Below are 19,721 nucleotides of genomic sequence, written 5' to 3' on the forward strand. Positions count from 1 at the left end.
CGGCTCAGTGGGATTATATTCAGAGCGTCCCCAATAAAGTGTGGAATGTGTTGGGCTTTCTCCACGGAGCACAGATCTCAGCACACTCTCCACATCAAACTATCAGCCTCTTAAAACTGTCATCAACCTGCAAAGAGCAAAAAGCACTCGGACCCTCGACGCTGTTTGCCGCAAGACCCCCCCCCCGCCCGAGTCAGACCGACAGCCTGCTGCCTCCATGGCTCATCGACTGTAAGAGCTCGGGTTTATCTTTCCCAGATGTCTACTGCAGCCTACTCACAGCGGATAGCTGTTCCACGGTGGTCTCCAATTCTTGCACTCAGCACGAAATCTCTACAACCACTACTCAACTCTCCGTCTCTGTCTGTCTCCCCCTCTGTCTCGCACCAACTGTAATTTTATCAGTAATCATCAATTTGCAGAGTGATGTGTCCCAACTGTTCAATAATTAATGTACCACCGGACAACTCACTTTGTTGGGATAAATAGAGTCTCGTGTTACACAGGAAAGATGTTGCAAAATGTTGAATGATATTTTTAAAAATGGGTGGCACGGTCGTTAGCACTGCTGCCTCACAGCGCCCGGGACCGAGGTTCGATTCCCGGCTCAGGTCACTGTCTGTGTGGAGTTTGCACGTTCTCCCTGTGTCTGTGTAAGTTTCCTCCGGGCACTCCGGTTTCCTCTCACAGCCTGTAAGATGTGCGGGTTGTGTAGATTGGCCATGTTAAATTGCCCCTTAGTGCCAGCAAGATTAGTAGGGTAAATACATGGGGTTACAGGGATAGGGCCTGGGTAGGATTGTTATCGGTGCAGACTCGATGGGGCAAATGGCCTCCTTCTGCACTGTAGAGTTTCTATGATTCTATGAATCCATGCAATGTTTCTTCAAGTATTTATCCAATTTTGTTATTTATAAGGTTCCACCCTTTTGGACATGTATTCCAAATAGTTGTCAGGTAAAAATATTTTTTTTTTGATTTGATTTATTATTGTCGCATGTATTGGGATACAGTGAAAAGTATTGTTTCTTGCGCGCCATACAGACAAAGCATACCATTCATAGAGTACCTCGGGGAGGAGGAAAGGAGAGGGTGCAGAATACAGTCTTGCAGTTACAGATAGCGTGTAGAGAATGGCCAGCTTAATATATGATACGTCCATTCAAAAGTCTGAAAGCAGCAAGGAAGAAGCTGTTCTTGAGTCGGTTGGTACGTGTTTTCAGACTTTTGTATCTCCTTCCCGGCAGAAGAAGGTGGGAGAGAATGTCCGGGGTGCGTGGGGTCCTTGATTATGCTGGCTGCTTTTCCGAGGCAGTGGGAAGTGCAGACGGAGTCAATGGATGGGAGGCTGGTTTTCTTGATGGTCTGGGCTATATTCACAACCCTTTGTAGTTTCTTGGGGTCTTGGCCAGAGCAGGAGCCATACCAAGCTGTGATACAACCAGAAAGAATGCTTTCTATGGTGCGTCTGTAAAAATTGGTGAGAGTTGCAGTGGACATGCCAAATGTCCTTAGCCTTCTGAGAAAGTAGAGGCGTTGGTGGGCTTTCTTAACTATAGTGTCAGTGTGGAGACACCAGGACAGGTTGTTGGTGATCTGGAAACCTAGAAACTCGAAGCTCTCAACCATCTCCACTTCATCACCATCGACGTAGACAGAGACATGTCCTCTCCTTCGCTTTGCTGACATTGAGGGAGATTATTTTCATCGCACCATTTCATCAGATTCTCTATCTCTTTCCTGTACTGTGTCTTGTCGTTGTTTGAGGTCTGCCCCACAACAGTGGTGTCATCAGCAAACTTGAAGATGGAATTGGAGCGGAATTTGGCCATACAGCCAGAGATGAAAAACGGAGTATAGTATGGGGCTGAGGACACAGCCTTGTGAGGCACTGGTGTTGAGGATGATCGTGGAGGAGGAGGTGCCCTATCCTAACCGATTGGGGTGTGTGGGTTAGGAAGTCCAGGATCCAGTGACAGTGGGAGGAGCCAAGCCCTAGGCCACAGAGTTTGGAGTTGAGTTTTGTAGGAATAATGGTGCTGAAGGCTGAGCTGTAGTCAATAAATAGGAGTCTGACATGGGTGTCTTTGCTATCCAGGTGTTCCAGGGTTGAGTGCAGGGCTGGGGAGATGGCGTCTGCTGTGGATCTGTTGCGGCGATAGGCAAACTGTCGCGGATCCAGGCAATCTGGGAGGCCAGAGTTGATGCCATGACTAACCTTTCATAATGATGGATGTCAGAGTTACCGAGTGATCGTCATTGAGGCACGCCTAGCTTTTCTCTTTACTCGTGTCACTCTGGTTCCTTTGCCAATCACTCACAATCTGTGCCCTCTCGACCCCTCAGCTACTGGAATTAATTTACTTCATCGTGATTTTAAACTCTCCAACAAATCTTAGTTTTTCTCTGTTCCATTTTGGCTATTTCTCCCGTCCCATTTGCTTTTCTTTCCCACCTGGAACCCGCAGTAAAGAGGGTGGAAAAGGGATGTGTGATACATTGCATAAATAATTTGGGGTGGCACAGTGGTTAGCACTGCTGCCTCACAGCGCCAGGGACCCGGGTTCAATTCCAGCCTCGGGTGACTGTCTGTGTGGAGTTGGCAAATTCTCCCCATGTCTGCGTGGGTTTCCTCCGGGTGCTCCAGTTTCCTCCCACAGTCCAAAGATGTGCAGGTTAGGTGGATTGGCCATGCTAAATTGCCCCTTAGTGTCAGGGGGGACTAGCAGGGTAAATACATAGGGGTAACGGGATAGGGCCTGGGTGGGATTGTTGTCGGTGCAGGCTTGATGGGCCAAATGGCCTCCTTCTGCACTGTAAGGATTCCATGTATTAATCAGCATGCTATTACATTAATAATCAGGATCTAATTACATTAATTACCCAGTTCCTATTGCTTTAATAATCAGAATATAAATATGTCAAAATCAGAATAATTTGAATGAATAATCAGAGTCTTACAACATCAATAATCCGGATCCTATTACATCAACGTCATTTGCCAATTGTGTCAATCATCATGGTCCAATAAGGATGCATATATATTACTAATCAAAGTCTAAACACATGAATAATCTATATACTTCTAAAAATTAATCAGTGACTATTGCATCAATAATGTGGATCCTATTACATTAATCAACGTCCAATGACTACCAGGATCCTAATACATTAACTTTAATATATATGTTTTAATATATATATACCATCAGCTCAGAAACTGAAATCTTTCCCTCTGCCACCCCTCCCCATCATCCCACCCTCCCACAACAGCTAAAGCCTCTCACCCCATCTCCACCCTCAACAACCCTTAGATCTCCCTAATTGGAGCCATTGGAATGGGGTCACAGCGAGAAAAGGCTTGGGAAGCTCCCTGTGTGAGAAATCTGGAGCAAAGCACAGGAGAAATATGTTTACACAAAGGACTCTGAGTTACTGGTGGGGGTTATGGAAACAGACACCAGGTCAACATGTAAGAGTAATGGAATGTGTGTCTTACAAGCGGCACGGTAGCACAGTGGTTAGCACTGCTGCCTCACGGCACCAGGGACCTGGGTTCGATTCCCGGCTTGGGTCACCGTCTGTGCGGAATCTGCATATACTCCCCGTGTCTGCGTGGGTTTCCTCCAGGAACTCCGGTTTCCTCCCACAGTCCGGAAGACATGCTGGTTAGGTGCATTGGCCATGCTAAATTCTCCCTCAGTGTACCCAAACAGGCACCAGAATGTGGCGACTAGGGGATTTTCACAGTAACGTCATTGCAGTGTGAATGTAAGCCTACTTGTGACACTAATAAATAAACTTTAAACTTTATTAAAAGGTATATGGAAAGAGAGAAGGCATGGGGGATTAGGACTGCTAGTTATGTGCCGACATAGACAGGTTGGACTAAATTGCCCTTTCCTGTGTTTGATAATTGGAGGGATGCAGCACTTCCTGCTCCTGTGGTACATTTTCCCGCAGCAAAGAAGGCAGCTCACCATCAACCATCATTCCTGGAAAGAAATATCCTACCCTCACATTTACCCCAAAAAGAAAATGTTGCTGTGGTCTAAAGAACAGTACAGCACAGGTCCTTTGGCCCTCCAAGTCTGCGTTGATCACGTTGTCCTATGCAGACCAACTGCCTGTATCCCTCTATTCCCCGTTTGTTCATGTGTCTATCCAGATAAGTCTCCTTATTGGTGGACACTGTGTCTTCTGCCAACACAAGATGGTCACAAAGATAGCCACCAAACTCAGTCTGCCTCGACGCACTGGTCTGCACCTACACAGAAAACCAATGGCGTCACTATGCTGTGCCCCAGCCTGCCAGAAAACTTGAGATATAAATTTAACAGCCTCTGATCTTGTTCAACCGTAGAACCTCTACAGTGCAGAAGAGGCCATTTGGCCCATCAGGTCGGCACCAACTGACAGAGTATCTTACCCTGGTCTCTCCACCACACCCCCCCCCCCCCCCCCCCCCCCCCAAATCCACATGCACAGAACAAAGAACAGTACAGCACAAGAACAGGCCCTTCGAACCACCAAGCCTGCGCAGAACACGCTGTCCTAGCTAGACCAACCACTTATATCCCTCCATTCCCCGCCTATTCATGTGTCTATTCAGATAAGTCTTAAATGTGGCTAACGTATCTGCCTCAACCACCTCACTTGGCAGTGCATTCCAGGCCCCCACCACCCTCTGTGTAAAAAGAAAACTTCCCCCGCACATCTCCACTGAATCTTTCCCCCCTTATCTTGAACTTGTGCCCCCTTGTAATTGTCATTTCTGCCCTGGGGAAAAGCTTCCAACTGTTCACCCTATCTAAACCCCTTACAATTTTATAAACTTCTATCAGGTCGCCCCTCAGCCTCCATCTTTCCAGGGAGAACAATCCCAGTTTCTCCAACCTCTCTTCATAGCTAATAACCTCCATAACCAGGTTGAGTCTGGCTTCCTCATGTCACTTGGGGGTTCTGGTTTGGGACCCTAACATGCCTGATTGCATCAAGTGGCCTGCTAGCTTGGGTCAATGGTGAGGAATGGCCTCCTAACCGAGGTGCCAGGAAATAACTGATTCCCAATAAATTCCAGCCCAGCAGGAATTGCCCCTTTTTGGAGAAAGTGAAGACCTCAGTAGGGGAAGGGCAGAATCTTTTTAACAATCAGCCCCCAGTGTTGCAAACGGAATGACGGTGTCTCACTGGTTAAATTGCCAGTCAGCAAAGTATGGCTAAAATAAATAAATCTGAAGGCAATTTGAGAATAAAAATGACGGTTAAAAAATAGCAAATATAAGCAAATTTCAAGTTTACCCATAAAGTTTACAAAACCCACAAAGAATGTCTCAAGACTGAGTCATGTCTGATATTTCTCTCACTCCCTTTTCAGCAGTCTGTTTATCTCACAGAGAACGGTTTCATTGATTTCGTAGAATCCTCACGGTGCAGAAGGAGGCCATTCGGCCCATTGAGTCTTGACGGACTACAATCCCACCCAGGCCCCACTCCCGCAACCCCACATATTTACCTTGCTAATCCCCTGACACTCGGGTCAATTTAACATGGCCAATCAACCTAACCCGCACATCTTTGGACTGTGGGAGGAAACCGGAGCTCCCGTAGGAAACCCACGCGGACACAGGGAGAACGTGCAGACTCCACACAGACAGTGACCCAAGCCAGGAATCGAACCCGGGTCCCTGGCACTGTGAGGCAGCAGTGCTAATCACTGTGCCACCGTGCTGCCCGATTCTAAAATATTATTGTCCCCATTTCCCCCCTCTCAGCACTCCTCAAGATCCAGCTTATATTGTTCTCCTTTGGCTGGTGTGCACACCTTTTAATAAGTTAACTTTAGGCTTTTCCAGCCTTCGCCCCGCACATGTCATACATATTTCCTCCCTTTGTTTTCGTACTGTGCTGTGAAGGACATGGGGCCTAATGTTACTATGTGTAACCTGACATCTCGGCAAAAATATTCCATCCGACAGGAATGAATTTGAAAACCAGATGATCATTTCTTGCAACGGAACACTAAGTGTTGTGGTTTCCACTACGAGATGGTTACTTAATGCTGGCTGTCACCCAGTCTGAAACACTTAAGATGTCCTATTCAAAGGGCTAGGTTTTGGAATCGAACCTGCAGAACTGTTTGGCCGTTTGCACTATTGGACATAAATGCTCCAAAGGGGGTTTGAATGCTTTTGCAGGATGGAATTGAGTGAAATAGCCCTTTGAATCTCGACTGTCTTTTTTTTTCCATTTCCTCTTCTACATCTAAATATATCCTTAAACACACAATGCATTTTGCAAATCGGGGCTTGACATGTCGACAGGCAGGATGTGAATTTGTGCCATTTCTTTCCCCACGAGCCCCCACTTTGGAGTGAGATATGAAACGAGACACACTGCTTCCCGAGAGGGATTTGAAGGTGAGTTGGAGGAACTGGGGAATACTCTTGATGCTCAACTCCGGACAAGTAGGGGTGGCACAGTGTTTAGCACCGCTGCCTCACAGCGCCAGGGACCCGGGTTGGATTCCCGACTTGGGTCACTGTCTGTGCGGAGTCTGCACGTTCTCCCCGTGTCTGCGTGGGTTTCCTGCGGGAGATCCGGTTTCCTCCCACAGTCCAAAAGACGTGCTGGTTAGGCGCATTGGCCATGCTAAATTCTCCCTCACCTGAACATGCATGGAGTGTGGATTTTCACATTAACTTCATTGCAGAGTTAATGTAAGCCTACTTGTGACACTAATAAAAATAACTTTAAACTGATATCGGCCAGAGCAAGATCTTCTGCCCACTCATCGTAGTCATGTTGAAGAGAGGCCTTGGTTTGCTCTGTGGACGGAGAACAGAACTGGGGGAATATGTCAAACCTTTTTTTTAATTCATTCAGACAGGACACTAAGAGTCGCTGGGCCAGCATTTATTAGAAATATAGAAACTAGAAGCAGGAGGAGGCCATTCGGCCCTTCGAGCCCGTTCCGCCATTCATCTTGGTCATGGCTGATCATCGAATTCAATATCCAATTTTTAAAAAAATTCATTTATACGGGACACTGAGAGTCGCTGGCTGGGCCAACATTTTTTGCCCGTCCCTAACTGCCCTCCATTTCAGAGGGCAGTTAAGAGTCAACCACATTGCTGTGGATCTGGAGTCACAGGTAGGCCAGACCAGGTAAGGACGGCAGATTTCCTTCCCTAAAGGACAGCAGTGAACCAGATGGGTTTTTACGACAATCGACAATGGGTTCATGGTCACCGCTAGACTTATTGAATTGAAATATGCACCCGGATCCCCAGATCTAGTTCTGGGTCTCTGATTTACTAGTTCAGTGACAATACCATTGCGCCCCTCCCCCCCCCCTAGGAGTGTTTTTAGGGCTAACCCAGGACCCTGTTTAAGAGGCTAGAACCATAAGCTGATAAATAATTTTCCCAGTTACCTTGTAATGCACATCTCGTCTGTTCCACCAAGCAGGTAATAGCAACCCCGGCACACTTCGCACCCTGGCATCCCTAGCCCTGATGTACAAACAATCCTCCATTGGCAGTTCACAAATAACTCAAATAACCTTCCGTGCAATATGTAAACCTGCTACCACTGGGCGCAACAGATAATTCATTAAATGAGGATGTTAGAAGATGGTCACTGGCTAACGACACACTCTGATGTCTTCCTCCATACAGGGATGCCTCTGGGTTCACCGACTGGATGTATTCCACTGTGCGATGCTGGGGTGAAAGGGCAGAAGGCATCTACAAGCTGGTCATTCGGGATATTGGTAAGTTCAGCCTCAGGAAATGTAATTACTGAACACGGTGTTGGTGGAATGCGTCCCTTATTCCAGCCTGCCCAGTGGAAGGAAATGTTATGCTGCTTTTCCAAGGTTATGGAGAAAGAGGCAGCACGGTGGCACAGTGGTTAGCACTGCTGCCTCTCAACGCCAGGGACCCAGGTTCATATCCAGTCTTGGGTGACTGTGTGGTATCTGGATGTTCTCCCTTTGTCTGCGCGGGTTTTCTCCGGGAGCTCCAGTTTCCTCCCAGAGTCCAAAGATGTGCGGGTTAGGTGGATTGATCATGCTAAATTGCCCTTTGGTGTCCTAAGATGTGGTAGATTAGTGGAGTAAATGTATGGGGTTAGGGCCTGGGTAAGATGCTCTATCGGAGAGTTGGTGCAGACCCGATGGACCAAATGGCCTCCTTCTGCACTGTAGGATTCTAATGGCACACTGTTGACAAATCCCACCCAATATGAGTGCGGGTGGGGAACCAATTGGGCAGCTCTGTCAAAGAGCCAGCACCGATACAATGGGCCAAATGGCCTCTTCCTGTGCTGTAAGATTTCATGAGAACATACACAAACTTGTATTCTAGAGCTTGCTGGAAACATATAGATGGCACCATGTCTGGCATTCTCTTTTAATATTTGATCTGAAATTCTCTGAATCTTTATTCTGCATTGGGTGTTTAGCAGGATGGGAGTGCCTGTTTGTTGTATACCTGCTTTGTCCCGAGTCCTGGGGACACATAAATGATATTAACTGGCACGGATGCCATAAACAGTGCTACTGGCATTGCTGTTCCTCTGAACCCGCAGAGTTTTAGATCAGCTCTTTCTCCCTTAATTGGATAGGGGACAGGGAATGCAAACTGGTCTCTTTTGAAGCATAATCTGCCTCATCCGGAATTCTTCCGTCATCCTATTATAGAAAGGATATTATTAAACTAGAAAGAGTGCAGAAAAGATTTACTAGGATGCTAGGGACTTGATGGATTGAGTTATAAGGAGAGGCTGGATAGACTGGGACTTTTTTCTCTGGAGCGTAGGAGGCTGAGAGGTGATCTTATAGAGGTCTATAAGATAATGAGGGGCACAGATTAGCTAGATAGACAACATCTTTTCCCAAAGGTAGGGGAGTCTAAAACTAGAGGGCATAGGTTTAAGGTGAGAGGGGAGAGATACAAAAGGGTTCAGAGGGGCAATTTTTTCACACAGAGGGTGGTGAGTGTCTGGAACGAGTTCCCAGAAGCAGTAGTAGAGGCGGGTACAATTTTGTCTTTTAAAAAGCAGTTAGACAGTTGCATGGGTAAAATGGGTATAGAGGGATATGGGCCAAACGTGGGCAATTGGGACTAGCTTAGTGATTTTTCTAAAAAAAAGGACAACATGAACAAGTTGGGCCGAAGGGCCTGTTTCCATGCTGTAAACCGCTATGACTTACCAATCACTATCAATATCTCTTGGATTGATTGGCATTGCAAACCCACTAATGGGCCTAACATGCAGAGTAGTTGAGGCTAACAACTTAGATACAACTGAGTGTGAGCTAGATAAGGATACCCAGGAGAAAGGAATAAGATGCTACCTTAATGGAGACTGCAATTAAGTAAAGTGGGAGAAGGTTCATGTAGAGTGTAAATGCTGGCATAGACCTGTAGGACCGAATGGCCTGTTTCTGCACTGTTACCTTCCATGTAATTCAGTGTAATGGTAAACTTGCTACAAGCAGGTATATAGCACTGGGAGTCACTGGCAAGTACTCCAGGGGAGCCCAGTATCAACCCAGCCCTGCACCTATAATAGAAATCTGGAATAAAAGATCTAGTGATGACCATGAAACCATTGTTGATTGTCGTTAAAAACCCATCTAGTTCACTAATGTCCTTTTAGGGAAGGAAATCTGCCATCCTTACCTGGTCTGGCCTACATGTGACTCCAAACCCACCGCAATGTGGTTGACTCTCAACTGCCCTCTGAAATGGTGGGCAGGTGGGAATGGGCAGTAAATGCTGGCCCAGCCAGTGATCCATCAATGAATTTTTAAAAATGTGCCGAGGAGGTGGATGGAGAAATTGTGACTGGGAAGAGGCTGAAACCTGACAGAATGAAACTCTCCTGTCCAGATTATACTAATCCCAAATTTCTACACTAGTGACTCATAATAGACTCACAGCACTGGGAACTGTACTGTGCCATGTGAACCTAGACAGTGAGTAACATCAGGCTATTTAACCTTAGACAATAGCGCCAGACCATGTCCACCCCCTGTGGCCACAAGCCTGCACTTTCCAGCTGTGATAACTAGGAAGTGCTCAGGTGGGAATTCCGACCATCCTGACACTTCTTCCAACGCTGGGACTTTGAAGCCAATGGAATCTAATTCAGGACAGAATGGGGAAGGCAAACTTGGATCTTCCTGTTCTAACACAAGTGGGCGCTGTAAGAAGTCTCACAACACCAGGTTAAAGTCCAACAGGTTTATTTGGAATCACGAGCTTTCGGAGCGCTGCTCCTTCATCTGGTGAGTGCTATGCTCCGAAAGCTCGTGATTCCAAATAAACCTGTCGGACTTTAACCCGGTGCTGTGAGACTTCTTACTGTGCCCACCCCAGTCCAACGCCGGCATCTCCACATCATGGCTACCGCAAGTGGACATGGCAGCATGGCGACACAGGGATTTCATTCCAGCCTTGGGTCACTGTCCGTGTGGAGTCTGCACGTTCTCCCCATGTCTGCTCCGGTTTCCTCCAGGTGCTCCGATTTCCTCTCTCAGCCCAAAGATGTGCAGTTTAGGTGGATTAGCTATGTTAAATTGCCCGTTAAATGTCCAAAGATGTGTCGGTTAGGTGGATTGGCCATGATCAATGTGAAGGATTGCAGGGTTAGGGCAGGGGATTGGGGTCTAGGTAGCTTGTTCTTTCAGAGGGTCACTGTGGACTCAATGGGCTGAATGGCCTCTTCTGAACGGTGGGGACCCTATGACAACTCACTTACCCAGTGAACCACATGTTTTATTTTGATCTGTAGCAACATAGGGCCTGTTTTATGAATAACATTAGACATCTCTGGGTTAATAAATGAAAAATAAAGATTAAAATACGTGGTTATTTTCGATTTGAGTAATGACAAGAAAGCATCCAGTACATTGTAGCACTCCGCAGACCAATGCATTGTATACCAGTGTGCTCATCAGACCTTTGAATGGACCTACCTCGCATTAAGTTGATCTTTCTCTCCACCCTAGCTATGACTGTAAGACTACATTCTGCACTCTCTCCTTTCCTTCTCTATGAACAGTATGCTTTGTCCGTATGGCGCGCAAGAAACAATACTTCTCACTGTGTACTAATACATTTGACAAATCAAATCAAAATCTCTATAACCCCTTGGATAGTGCGAGCTTAGAGAACACAGTTTCCTCGCTGCCTCTGTTAAACCGCGTTTGGACTGTGATACATTTACGTTATTCATTAGCTCTGCCTTACGCACCATCCAACTTCTGCCTGAGCTCAGAGATCTCTCCCACCTGGCCCCTTTCCATTTGTCACTTTCACTGGGGGAATTTGACACACAGGAATGGTCCTATTCTGTAGACGAGGACTTAAGTAGTTGGCCACAGTTCAGGATGTTATTTTCCTTGGTTGGTTATCTGGCACAGTCAGTATTTTCACCTCCTGCCCTGCTCCTGAACCGTGCCCTCTTGCACCCCACTTTTTGCTAGAATTGAGCTTTGGTATTTACTTCTCTTTTACTGAACTGCCAGCAGCGCGATGTCAGTTCCCCGATCATTGGCAACGCACGGCACTTCATTAATTAACCAGTTTTACATTCCTCTCTTCTTTAGGCTCATTTCTCTCTCTCGCTCTTTCTATCTGGGAAAGAATTTGCATTTTGATGCCATCTTGACATATCCTGAGGCTAGCACAAAGCACTTTGAAAGTGGCAAAGGCTTTGAAGTGTTGCTAAGCAGGCAAGAATGGCAGTAGATTTGCATGTAGCAAGGTCCCACAGACAAGCATAAGAGATTAATGACCAGTTTATATCTTTTTAGTGGTAGTACAGAGAGAAATGTTGACCTGGACTTTCGGAGAACTGCATGTTCTTCTTCGGATGTTTTATGACTATCTCAACTGCCAGAGGGTTGCTCGCCCCAGTTTGATGTATTCTCTGAAAGGCAGCACCTCTGGACCTACACTGCACTGTCAGCCAAGGTTGGCTTTCTAGAGTGGGGCTTGAACCCAGAACCTTGTGACTCCAGCGGGGGTGATACCAGCTGAGCTAAACTGGCTCAAATCCCTGTCTGCTGAATAGATAACACGCACACCACCCACCCAGCCACAAAACTGATTTATTTCTCCACTCCAAGTTTATCTAAATTACACGCAATACAGGTTATCGTTATTAGACAACCATGTTGTTTATTTGATTCTGAAAGCTTCAAGGAGTTTATTCCCGCTGACCTGGCCATTTAAAAAAAAGTTTTTGTGCATTTGTCAGAGTCTGGGTCTGGATCTTATCCTTTGTTGCAATTGGTTTTCAAAAATAAGCAATTATAGGAGTTTGATTCTGTACCCTTATAAGTCAGCAGAAAAATCTCCCTTAAAGAGATTTTTGTTTCCCTTTTTACTTCTTCATTGCAACATCTCCCAATCTCATTTCAAACAGTTCTTTAATTTGATGATTTCTCCACTCAGACCATTGCAGTGAAGGAACAGGAGGCCATTCAGCCCCTCAAGGGGAGATGGCCGTGTTGTGGTACTGTCACTTCACCAACAGCCCAGAGACTAATGATGTGGGGACACAGATTCAACTCCCACCACAACAGCTGGTGGAATTGGAATTCAGTTAATAAATCTGGAATTTACTCCCATCGATTGCTGTAAAAAAACACTATCTGGTTCATTAAGTTTAATTATTAGTGTCACAAGTAGGCTTACATTAACACTGCAATGAAGTTACTGTGAAAATCCCCCAGTCGCCACACTCTGGCCTATGTTTGGGTACAACTGAGGGAGAATTTAGCGTGGCCAATGCACCTAACCAGCACGTCTTTCAGACTTTAGGCCTTTAATGGCCTTTAGGGAAGGAAATATTACCTGGCCTACATGTGACTCCAGACCCCACGGCAATGTGGTTGACTCTTAACAGCCCTCTGAAATGGGCTAGCTAGTTTCTCAGCACAAGAACAATTAAGTAAAGTAAAGTTTATTTATTAGTCACAAGGTGGCTTACATTAACACTGCAATGAAGTTACTGTGAAAATCCCCTAGTCGCCACACTCTGGCATCTGTTCGGGTACACTGAGGGAGAATTTAGCGTGGCCAATGCACCTAACCAGCACGTCTTTCAGATTGCGGGAAGAAACCGGAGCACCCGGAGGAAACCCACGTAGACACGGGGAGAACGTGTAGACTCTGCACAGACATTGACCCAAGCCGGGAATCGAACCCGGGTCCCTGGCGCTGTGAGGCAGCAGTGCTAACCCACTGTGCCACCATGCCGCCCATTAATTAATTAGAGATGGGTAACAAATTCTCACCTTGCCAGTGATACCCACATCCCATGAAAAAATAATTATTTAACAAGCCCCTCAAGCCTGATGCCCCTTCCTGTCAGATCTTGAGTGGTCTGTATCCTATCCCCCTTCGCCCACCTTGGCTCCACATCCTTATAGGGCCTTGGCTAGCAAAAATAACTCTATCCATTGAAAAGTTAACGTTATTAGTTGCGCTGATGGGGCTTGGTTATCTCATCTGGCAAGAGCGCAGAGCAGAATAATGCTGGTTCAATCACTGCGCTGGCTGAGGAAACTCTTGGGGCCCGCCTGTCCTCCTTGCATGATCATAGTCAGCAACCTTCGGACAACGAGGGTGCTACATAATGCGAGAGAGAGTTGAGCTAGCAAGAATGAGCAATGCCTGCACTCCCCATTGAGGAAATGACTGGTAGCTGCTTCACACTGACAGCTTACTGAGGCCAAGCACTCACCACATGTGATCAACAAATGCAAACAACTCATCTCACTCGCCCATTTGATTGCAGAGTCTGAGGAATTGCTTCTTTTTTCAAAGACAAAAGACTCTCCAATTCTGTGTCATCCCCTCATTCCGTTTTCGGTTCCCGACTCTCAAACAGTTTTCTCTCTGGCAGTCCACCATGGTCATCCCTCAAGTGTGCGTGCAGATGGTGGGTGGTGGGTGTTGGCAGACTATTTCACTGAGGTAGGCCTCATCCCATCTTTTTTTTCTGTGGCCTAATTTTCATATCTCCCAACAGGGCTGTTGGATAACTATCAGGAGCAAGAATCCTGAATTGAGGGTGGCGCAGTGGTTAGCACTGCTGCCTCACAGCGCCAGGGACCCGCGTTCGATTCCCGGCTTGGGTGACTGTGCGGAGTCTGCACGTTCTCCCCCATGTCTGCGTGGGTTTCCTCCGAGTGCTCTGGTTTCCTCCCACAGTCCGAAAGACGTGTTGGTTAGGTGCATTGGCCACGCTAAATTCTCCCTCAGTGTACCCAAACATAGGCCAGAATGTGGCGACTAGGGGATTTTCACAGTAACTTCATTGCAGTGTTAATGTAAGCCTACTTGTGACTAATAAATAAACTTTAACTTTTCATCAGAGAACATTGGATCAAAACTGAGTTGATCTTCAGTTGATTGCATTTATTAAAATCTTTAACCTGACAAACCTCACAGTTTACCTGATGAACATCTCAATCTGCACTGGCTGAAGCTTGGTCCAGATTTGTGACTGAATTGAGCTAAGTGGCTTTCTCCCAATTCTTTATAATTCTCATCATCCTCCTCTCTCTGCTCAGGTGAGAAGGCCCAACACCAGAGCGGTTCCCTCAAACAATGGCAGCTCACGCTCTACGGCTCTTCCTGGTCATTTGATGACGTCAAGCGACGACAGAGGTAAACTCTTTTGTTCACAAGGTTTGAATTTTTCGCCCCCAAGATCTCCACATCTCTCTCAGTTCCCCATTGTTCCTCAAAAACTCTCCTTCACCGCAGCTTGGACAGTGCTTTTGGTCACCAAGGAAGTTGCTTGCCCCCTTCTCAAAGATACAGCCAAGATCAGCCCAAAGGTGTGCGGGTTAGGTGCTTTGGCTGTGCTAAATTTCCCCCTAGTGTCCCGGGATGCATAGATTAGAGGGATTAGTGGGGTAAATAGGTGGGATTACGGGAATAGGCCTCGGTGGAATTGTTATTGGTGCAGACTCGATGGGCCGAATGGTCTCCTTCTGCATTGTAGGGATTCTATGGTTCCTATGATCAGCAAGTTGTGTGGCTTGCTGCAGATAGAGTCCGCACCCGACCAGAATGCGATGAGAAGATGCAAAATAGATGGGAAAAGGCTGTCAGTACTCATCCATCCAGTTGATGGGGGATCCTCGGACACCTGGCAACAGCTTTGTGGGAGTACTATTATTACTGTTGGAGGGTGGCACAGTGGTTAGCACTGCTGCCTCACAGCGCCAGAGACCCGGGTTCGAATCCCGGCTTGGGTCACTGTCTGTGTGGAGTTTGCACACATTCTCCCTGTGTCTGCGTGGGTTTCCTCCGGGTGCTCCGGTTTCCTCCCACAATGCAAAGATGTGCAGATTAAGTGGATTGGCCATGCTAAATTACCTCTTAATGTCAGGAGAATTAGCAGGGTAAATACATGGGGTTCCGGGGATAGGGCTTGAGTGGGATTGTGGTCGATGCAGACTCGATGGGCCAAATGGCCTCCTTCTGCACTGTAGGGATTCTGTGATTTACCTTCACCGCTTGTACTGCCACACTTCAACAACAAGGCACACCGTCAACTTCTCATTCAGTTAGAGGTGGATAATCAATCTGCCCCCTCCAGCAATACCATACCTTGGGAGTGAATAAATTTAATAAAAACTCCCTCCAGCCTTCTCAGACAGCCTGAGGAAGATCAAATCCCATCTTGCCACCACTGGGAGCTCATTTTCTTGGGGATAGCCCTTTGGGGGAGGCGATGGCCTAGTGGTATTTTCACTAGACAATTAATCCAGAAACTCAGTTAATGTTCTGCGGAACCGGTTTTGAATCCCGCCACGGCAGACGGTGGAATTTGTATTCAAAAAAATTTGAATTCCATAAAAAATATCAGGAATTAAGAATCTACTGATGACCATGAAACCATTGTCGATTGTCGGAAAAACCCGCTTGGTTCACTGATATCCTTTGGGGAAGGAAATTTGCCATTCCTTACCTGGGTCTGGTCTACATGTGACTCCAGAGCCGCAGCAATGTGGTTGTCTCTCAACTGCCCTCGGGCAACTAGGAATGGGCAATAAATGCTGACCCAGCCAGCGACGCCCATGTCCCACAAATGTGTTAAAAAAAAAATACACACCTCTGTTCAGCCTGCAGTCAAGTAGATTCTTGTCTTTAACCATGTGCTTCTTTGACTTTGCAAAGGGTTGTTGAAGAAGCTATGAGTGGACAGTTCCTGAATGACAGTTTCTCATTGCCCTGTCCCCCCGGATTAGAGATCTCCGACCAGGAATGGAATTACATGACACCAAATACACTGAAGGTAACATTTATCATCGCGCAGATTCCATTTAACTGCTTACGGGAGCAAATTGTATGGATGTGTGTCATTAAACCGTCATCAAAGTCGTTACTGCAAAATGCCAGATTTTAGGAGGCTACTCAAATAAACCTGTAATGAATTGTCGTTACTGTTGGCAGAATTGTATCTCTAACATGGACAGTTACAGATTTCCTCCTTCCGGCTCCTCCAGTTACTTTGGAGTCAGGTTTCACATTAAAAATGGCCCCGGGTGAGTTAGGTCAGAGTGCCGGGTTGGTGATGATAAGGATTCTGTTGCATTAATGACCTTTGGATTGGATTTTGCAGCCAACTTTCACTTTGAATCGCGTTCCACGCCCTGGGCTGGTTTTCCAATGGACGCACTGGTCACAGTAACAGAGCGGTCATTGTTGCTGGCACCTCCATTATTTAGAAGTGAAGCTGCAGAGGTGGTACGGTGGCACAGTGGTTAACCCTGCTGCCTCGCAGCGCCAGGGACCCGGGGTTCAATCCCCAACTTTGGGTCATTGTCTGTGTGGAGTTTGCACATTCTCCCCGTGTCTGCGTGGGTTTCCTCCGGGTGCTCCGGTTTCCTCCCACAGTCCGAAAGACGTGCTGGTTAGGTGCATTGGCCATGCTAAATCCTCCCTCAGTGTAACCCAAACAGGAGTGTGGCAACTAGGGGATTTTCACAGTAACTTCATTGCAGTGTTAATGTAAGCCTACTTGTGTTACTAATAAATAAACTTTAAACTGAAACTCCCTGTAATTGTGTAAATTTTGACCCTGGATCTTTCAGAATGATCCAGATTTGTCTTTGGCGAACACTCCATATTTCTGAGCTGCACTCCTGCAGAGTACTTCCGACTTAACCTCAATAACAGGTTGGGCATCACTGTCATATGTGATGCTGATGCACTTGGCCAATTCCTAATGTGCTTGACGGCCTAAGGAGCTTTATCATAGTTACTGCAGAGCAGGTCGAAGGAGGCGATGGCCTAGTGGTATTGTCGCTAGACTATTAATCCAGAAACTCAGTGAATGTTCTGGGGACCCGAGTTCGAATCCCGCCACGGCAGATGGTGGAATTTGAATTCAATGAAAAAAATATCTCGAATTAAGAATCTACTGATGGCCAATGAAACCATTGTCGATTGTCGGAAAAACCCATCTGGTTCACGAATGTCCTTTAGGGAAGGAAATCTGCCATCTTTACCTGGTCTGGCCCACATGTGACTCCAGAGCCATAGCAATGTGGTTGACTCTCAACTGCCCTCTGAACAAGGGAAACGGGATGGGCAATAAATGCTGGCCAGCCAGCGATGCCCATGGCCCACGAATGAATTAAAAAAACAGTCACTGCTGCCTGTACTTTTGTACTTTTCCAGAACAATCTCCCAGTTACTTGCTGAATATGGCAAATATGCAATGGGATGGGAAAGGGATTAGACGGAACACATGCATATACAAATTGGGAGCCCGAGCTGCTCTACCATTGGATAAGATGTGGAAATTATTGAAAGGGTGCAGAGAAGATTTACAAGGATGTTGCCTGGATTGGTTGACATGCCTTATGAGGATAGGCTGAGGGAGCTCGGTCTTTTCTCCTTGGAGAGACGAAGGATGAGAGGTGACCTGATAGAGGTGTACAAGATGTTGAGGTATAGATTGGGTGGATTCTCGGAGGCTTTTTCCCAGGGCTGAAATGGCTGCTACGAGAGGACACGGGTCTAAGGTGCTGGGGAGTAGGTACAGAGGAGATGTCAGGGGTAAGTTTTTCACTCAGATGGTGGTGGGTGAGTGGAATCGGCTGCCGTCAGTGATGGTGGAGGCAAACTCGATAGGGTCTTTTAAGAGACTTCTGGATGAGTACATGGAACTTAATAGGATTGAGGGTTATAGGTAAGCCTATATATAAACCTAGATAGGTAGGGACATGACCGGCGCAACTTGTGGGCTGAAGGGCCTGTTTGTGCTGTATTTTTTCTATGTTCTAAGATCATGGCCCATAGAACCATAGAAATGTGCAGAAAGAGGCCATTCAGCCCATTGTGTCGGCACAGGCTATAAAAACTCGTCTCCTATTCTAATCCCACCTTCCAGCACCTGGTCTGGAGCTTTGCAGATTACAGCACTCCAGATCCAGGTACCTTTTCATAGAATCCTTACAGTGCAGAAGGAGGCCATTTGGCCCATCAAGTTTACACCCACTCTCCGAAAGAGCATCACCGAAAGTCGGGCAGGACAAGGTTGTAAGTTCATGCCCTTAGTCTACTCAATCTCTCCTCATAAAGCAATCCCCCTCATTCCAGGAATGAGTCTAGTGAACCTTTGCTGCACTCCCTCCAGCGCAAGTATCTGACACAGAAGACTCAGTTACACATAGGAGAGCTCCAGGGTGGCCTCAGTGCCCTGATCTAGCGAAGGGACAGAAGTATCCCGAGTTTCCTGCCCCGATCGCTGGGTAGTAACAGTATTGGGAAGTGTGTTAACGGGATCCAAGCTGGTTGGTGAAGACCAAAACAGGAGATAGAGCTTTTCTTTATTGAAAGACTTGTTCAGTCTCTCAGCGCTCCTCCCAGCAACCCAGTGTCCCAGCCATCTCCTGTTTCTGACTGACAATGAATACCAATCACTTCTTTCCTATAACAATGTAATTTACATGAACAAACCTTAAATAAAAAGTTAAAGTTTCTTTATTAGTCACAGGTCGGCTTACATTAACACTGCAATGAAGTTACTGTGAAAATCCCCTAGTCGCCACACTCCGCTGCCTGTTCGGGTACACTGAGGGAGGATTTAGCACGGCCAATGCACCTAACCAGCACGTCTTTCAGACTGTGGGAGGAAACCGGAGCATCCGGAGGAAATCCATGCAGACACGGGGAGAACGTGCAAACTCCACACAGACAGTGACCCAAGCTGGGAATTGAACCCAGGTCCCTAGCGCTGTGGGGCAGCAGTGCTAACCACTGTGCCACCGTGCCGCCCTGACACTGACAAGTTGCAAGCGTGTGAGCTTTGGGTTGGGGTAGGGTCAGCCTTGTGTGGAATTACGTGGAAATCATAACAAGGAAATTAGAGGTTAGCTCGACCAATTTGAGTTCATGTTTGTCCTTTTACAAGAATGTTATTCCTAACTTCCTGTGCCACCAGGTTCCCATGTGCGGGGTTTTGGGGATGGGATGGGGGAGAGGGCCTGGGGAAGACACTCTGCCAGAGAGTCAGTGCAGACTGAATGGGCCGAATGGCCTCCTTCTGCACTGTAGATGGACGGGGATTTCGTGGGGGGCTTCCCTCAGGTGCAGTGTATTGAGCTGAACTCAGCTAATACAAAGACTCACGAAAAACAATATGCAGTTAAAGACTCTTTATCCTTCAACACCTGT

At 46.8% G+C, this 19,721-nt stretch overlaps 1 protein-coding gene across 2 annotated transcripts in view; it reads left to right on the forward strand.

The window, feature by feature from the left end:
* The window catches only part of LOC144479918 (proprotein convertase subtilisin/kexin type 7-like), a 306,250-nt gene that overhangs the window by 277,416 nt on the left and 9,113 nt on the right, over positions 1 to 19,721 (forward strand). For both annotated transcript variants that reach the window (XM_078198967.1, XM_078198969.1), the window contains 3 exons: positions 7,680 to 7,774; positions 14,597 to 14,693; positions 16,215 to 16,332. In XM_078198967.1, coding sequence (XP_078055093.1) covers positions 7,680 to 7,774; positions 14,597 to 14,693; positions 16,215 to 16,332 — 310 coding nt within the window. The remainder of the gene's footprint in view (positions 1 to 7,679; positions 7,775 to 14,596; positions 14,694 to 16,214; positions 16,333 to 19,721) is intronic.

This window comes from Mustelus asterias, chromosome 27, assembly GCF_964213995.1.
Source record: "Mustelus asterias chromosome 27, sMusAst1.hap1.1, whole genome shotgun sequence".
NCBI lineage: Eukaryota > Metazoa > Chordata > Chondrichthyes > Carcharhiniformes > Triakidae > Mustelus > Mustelus asterias.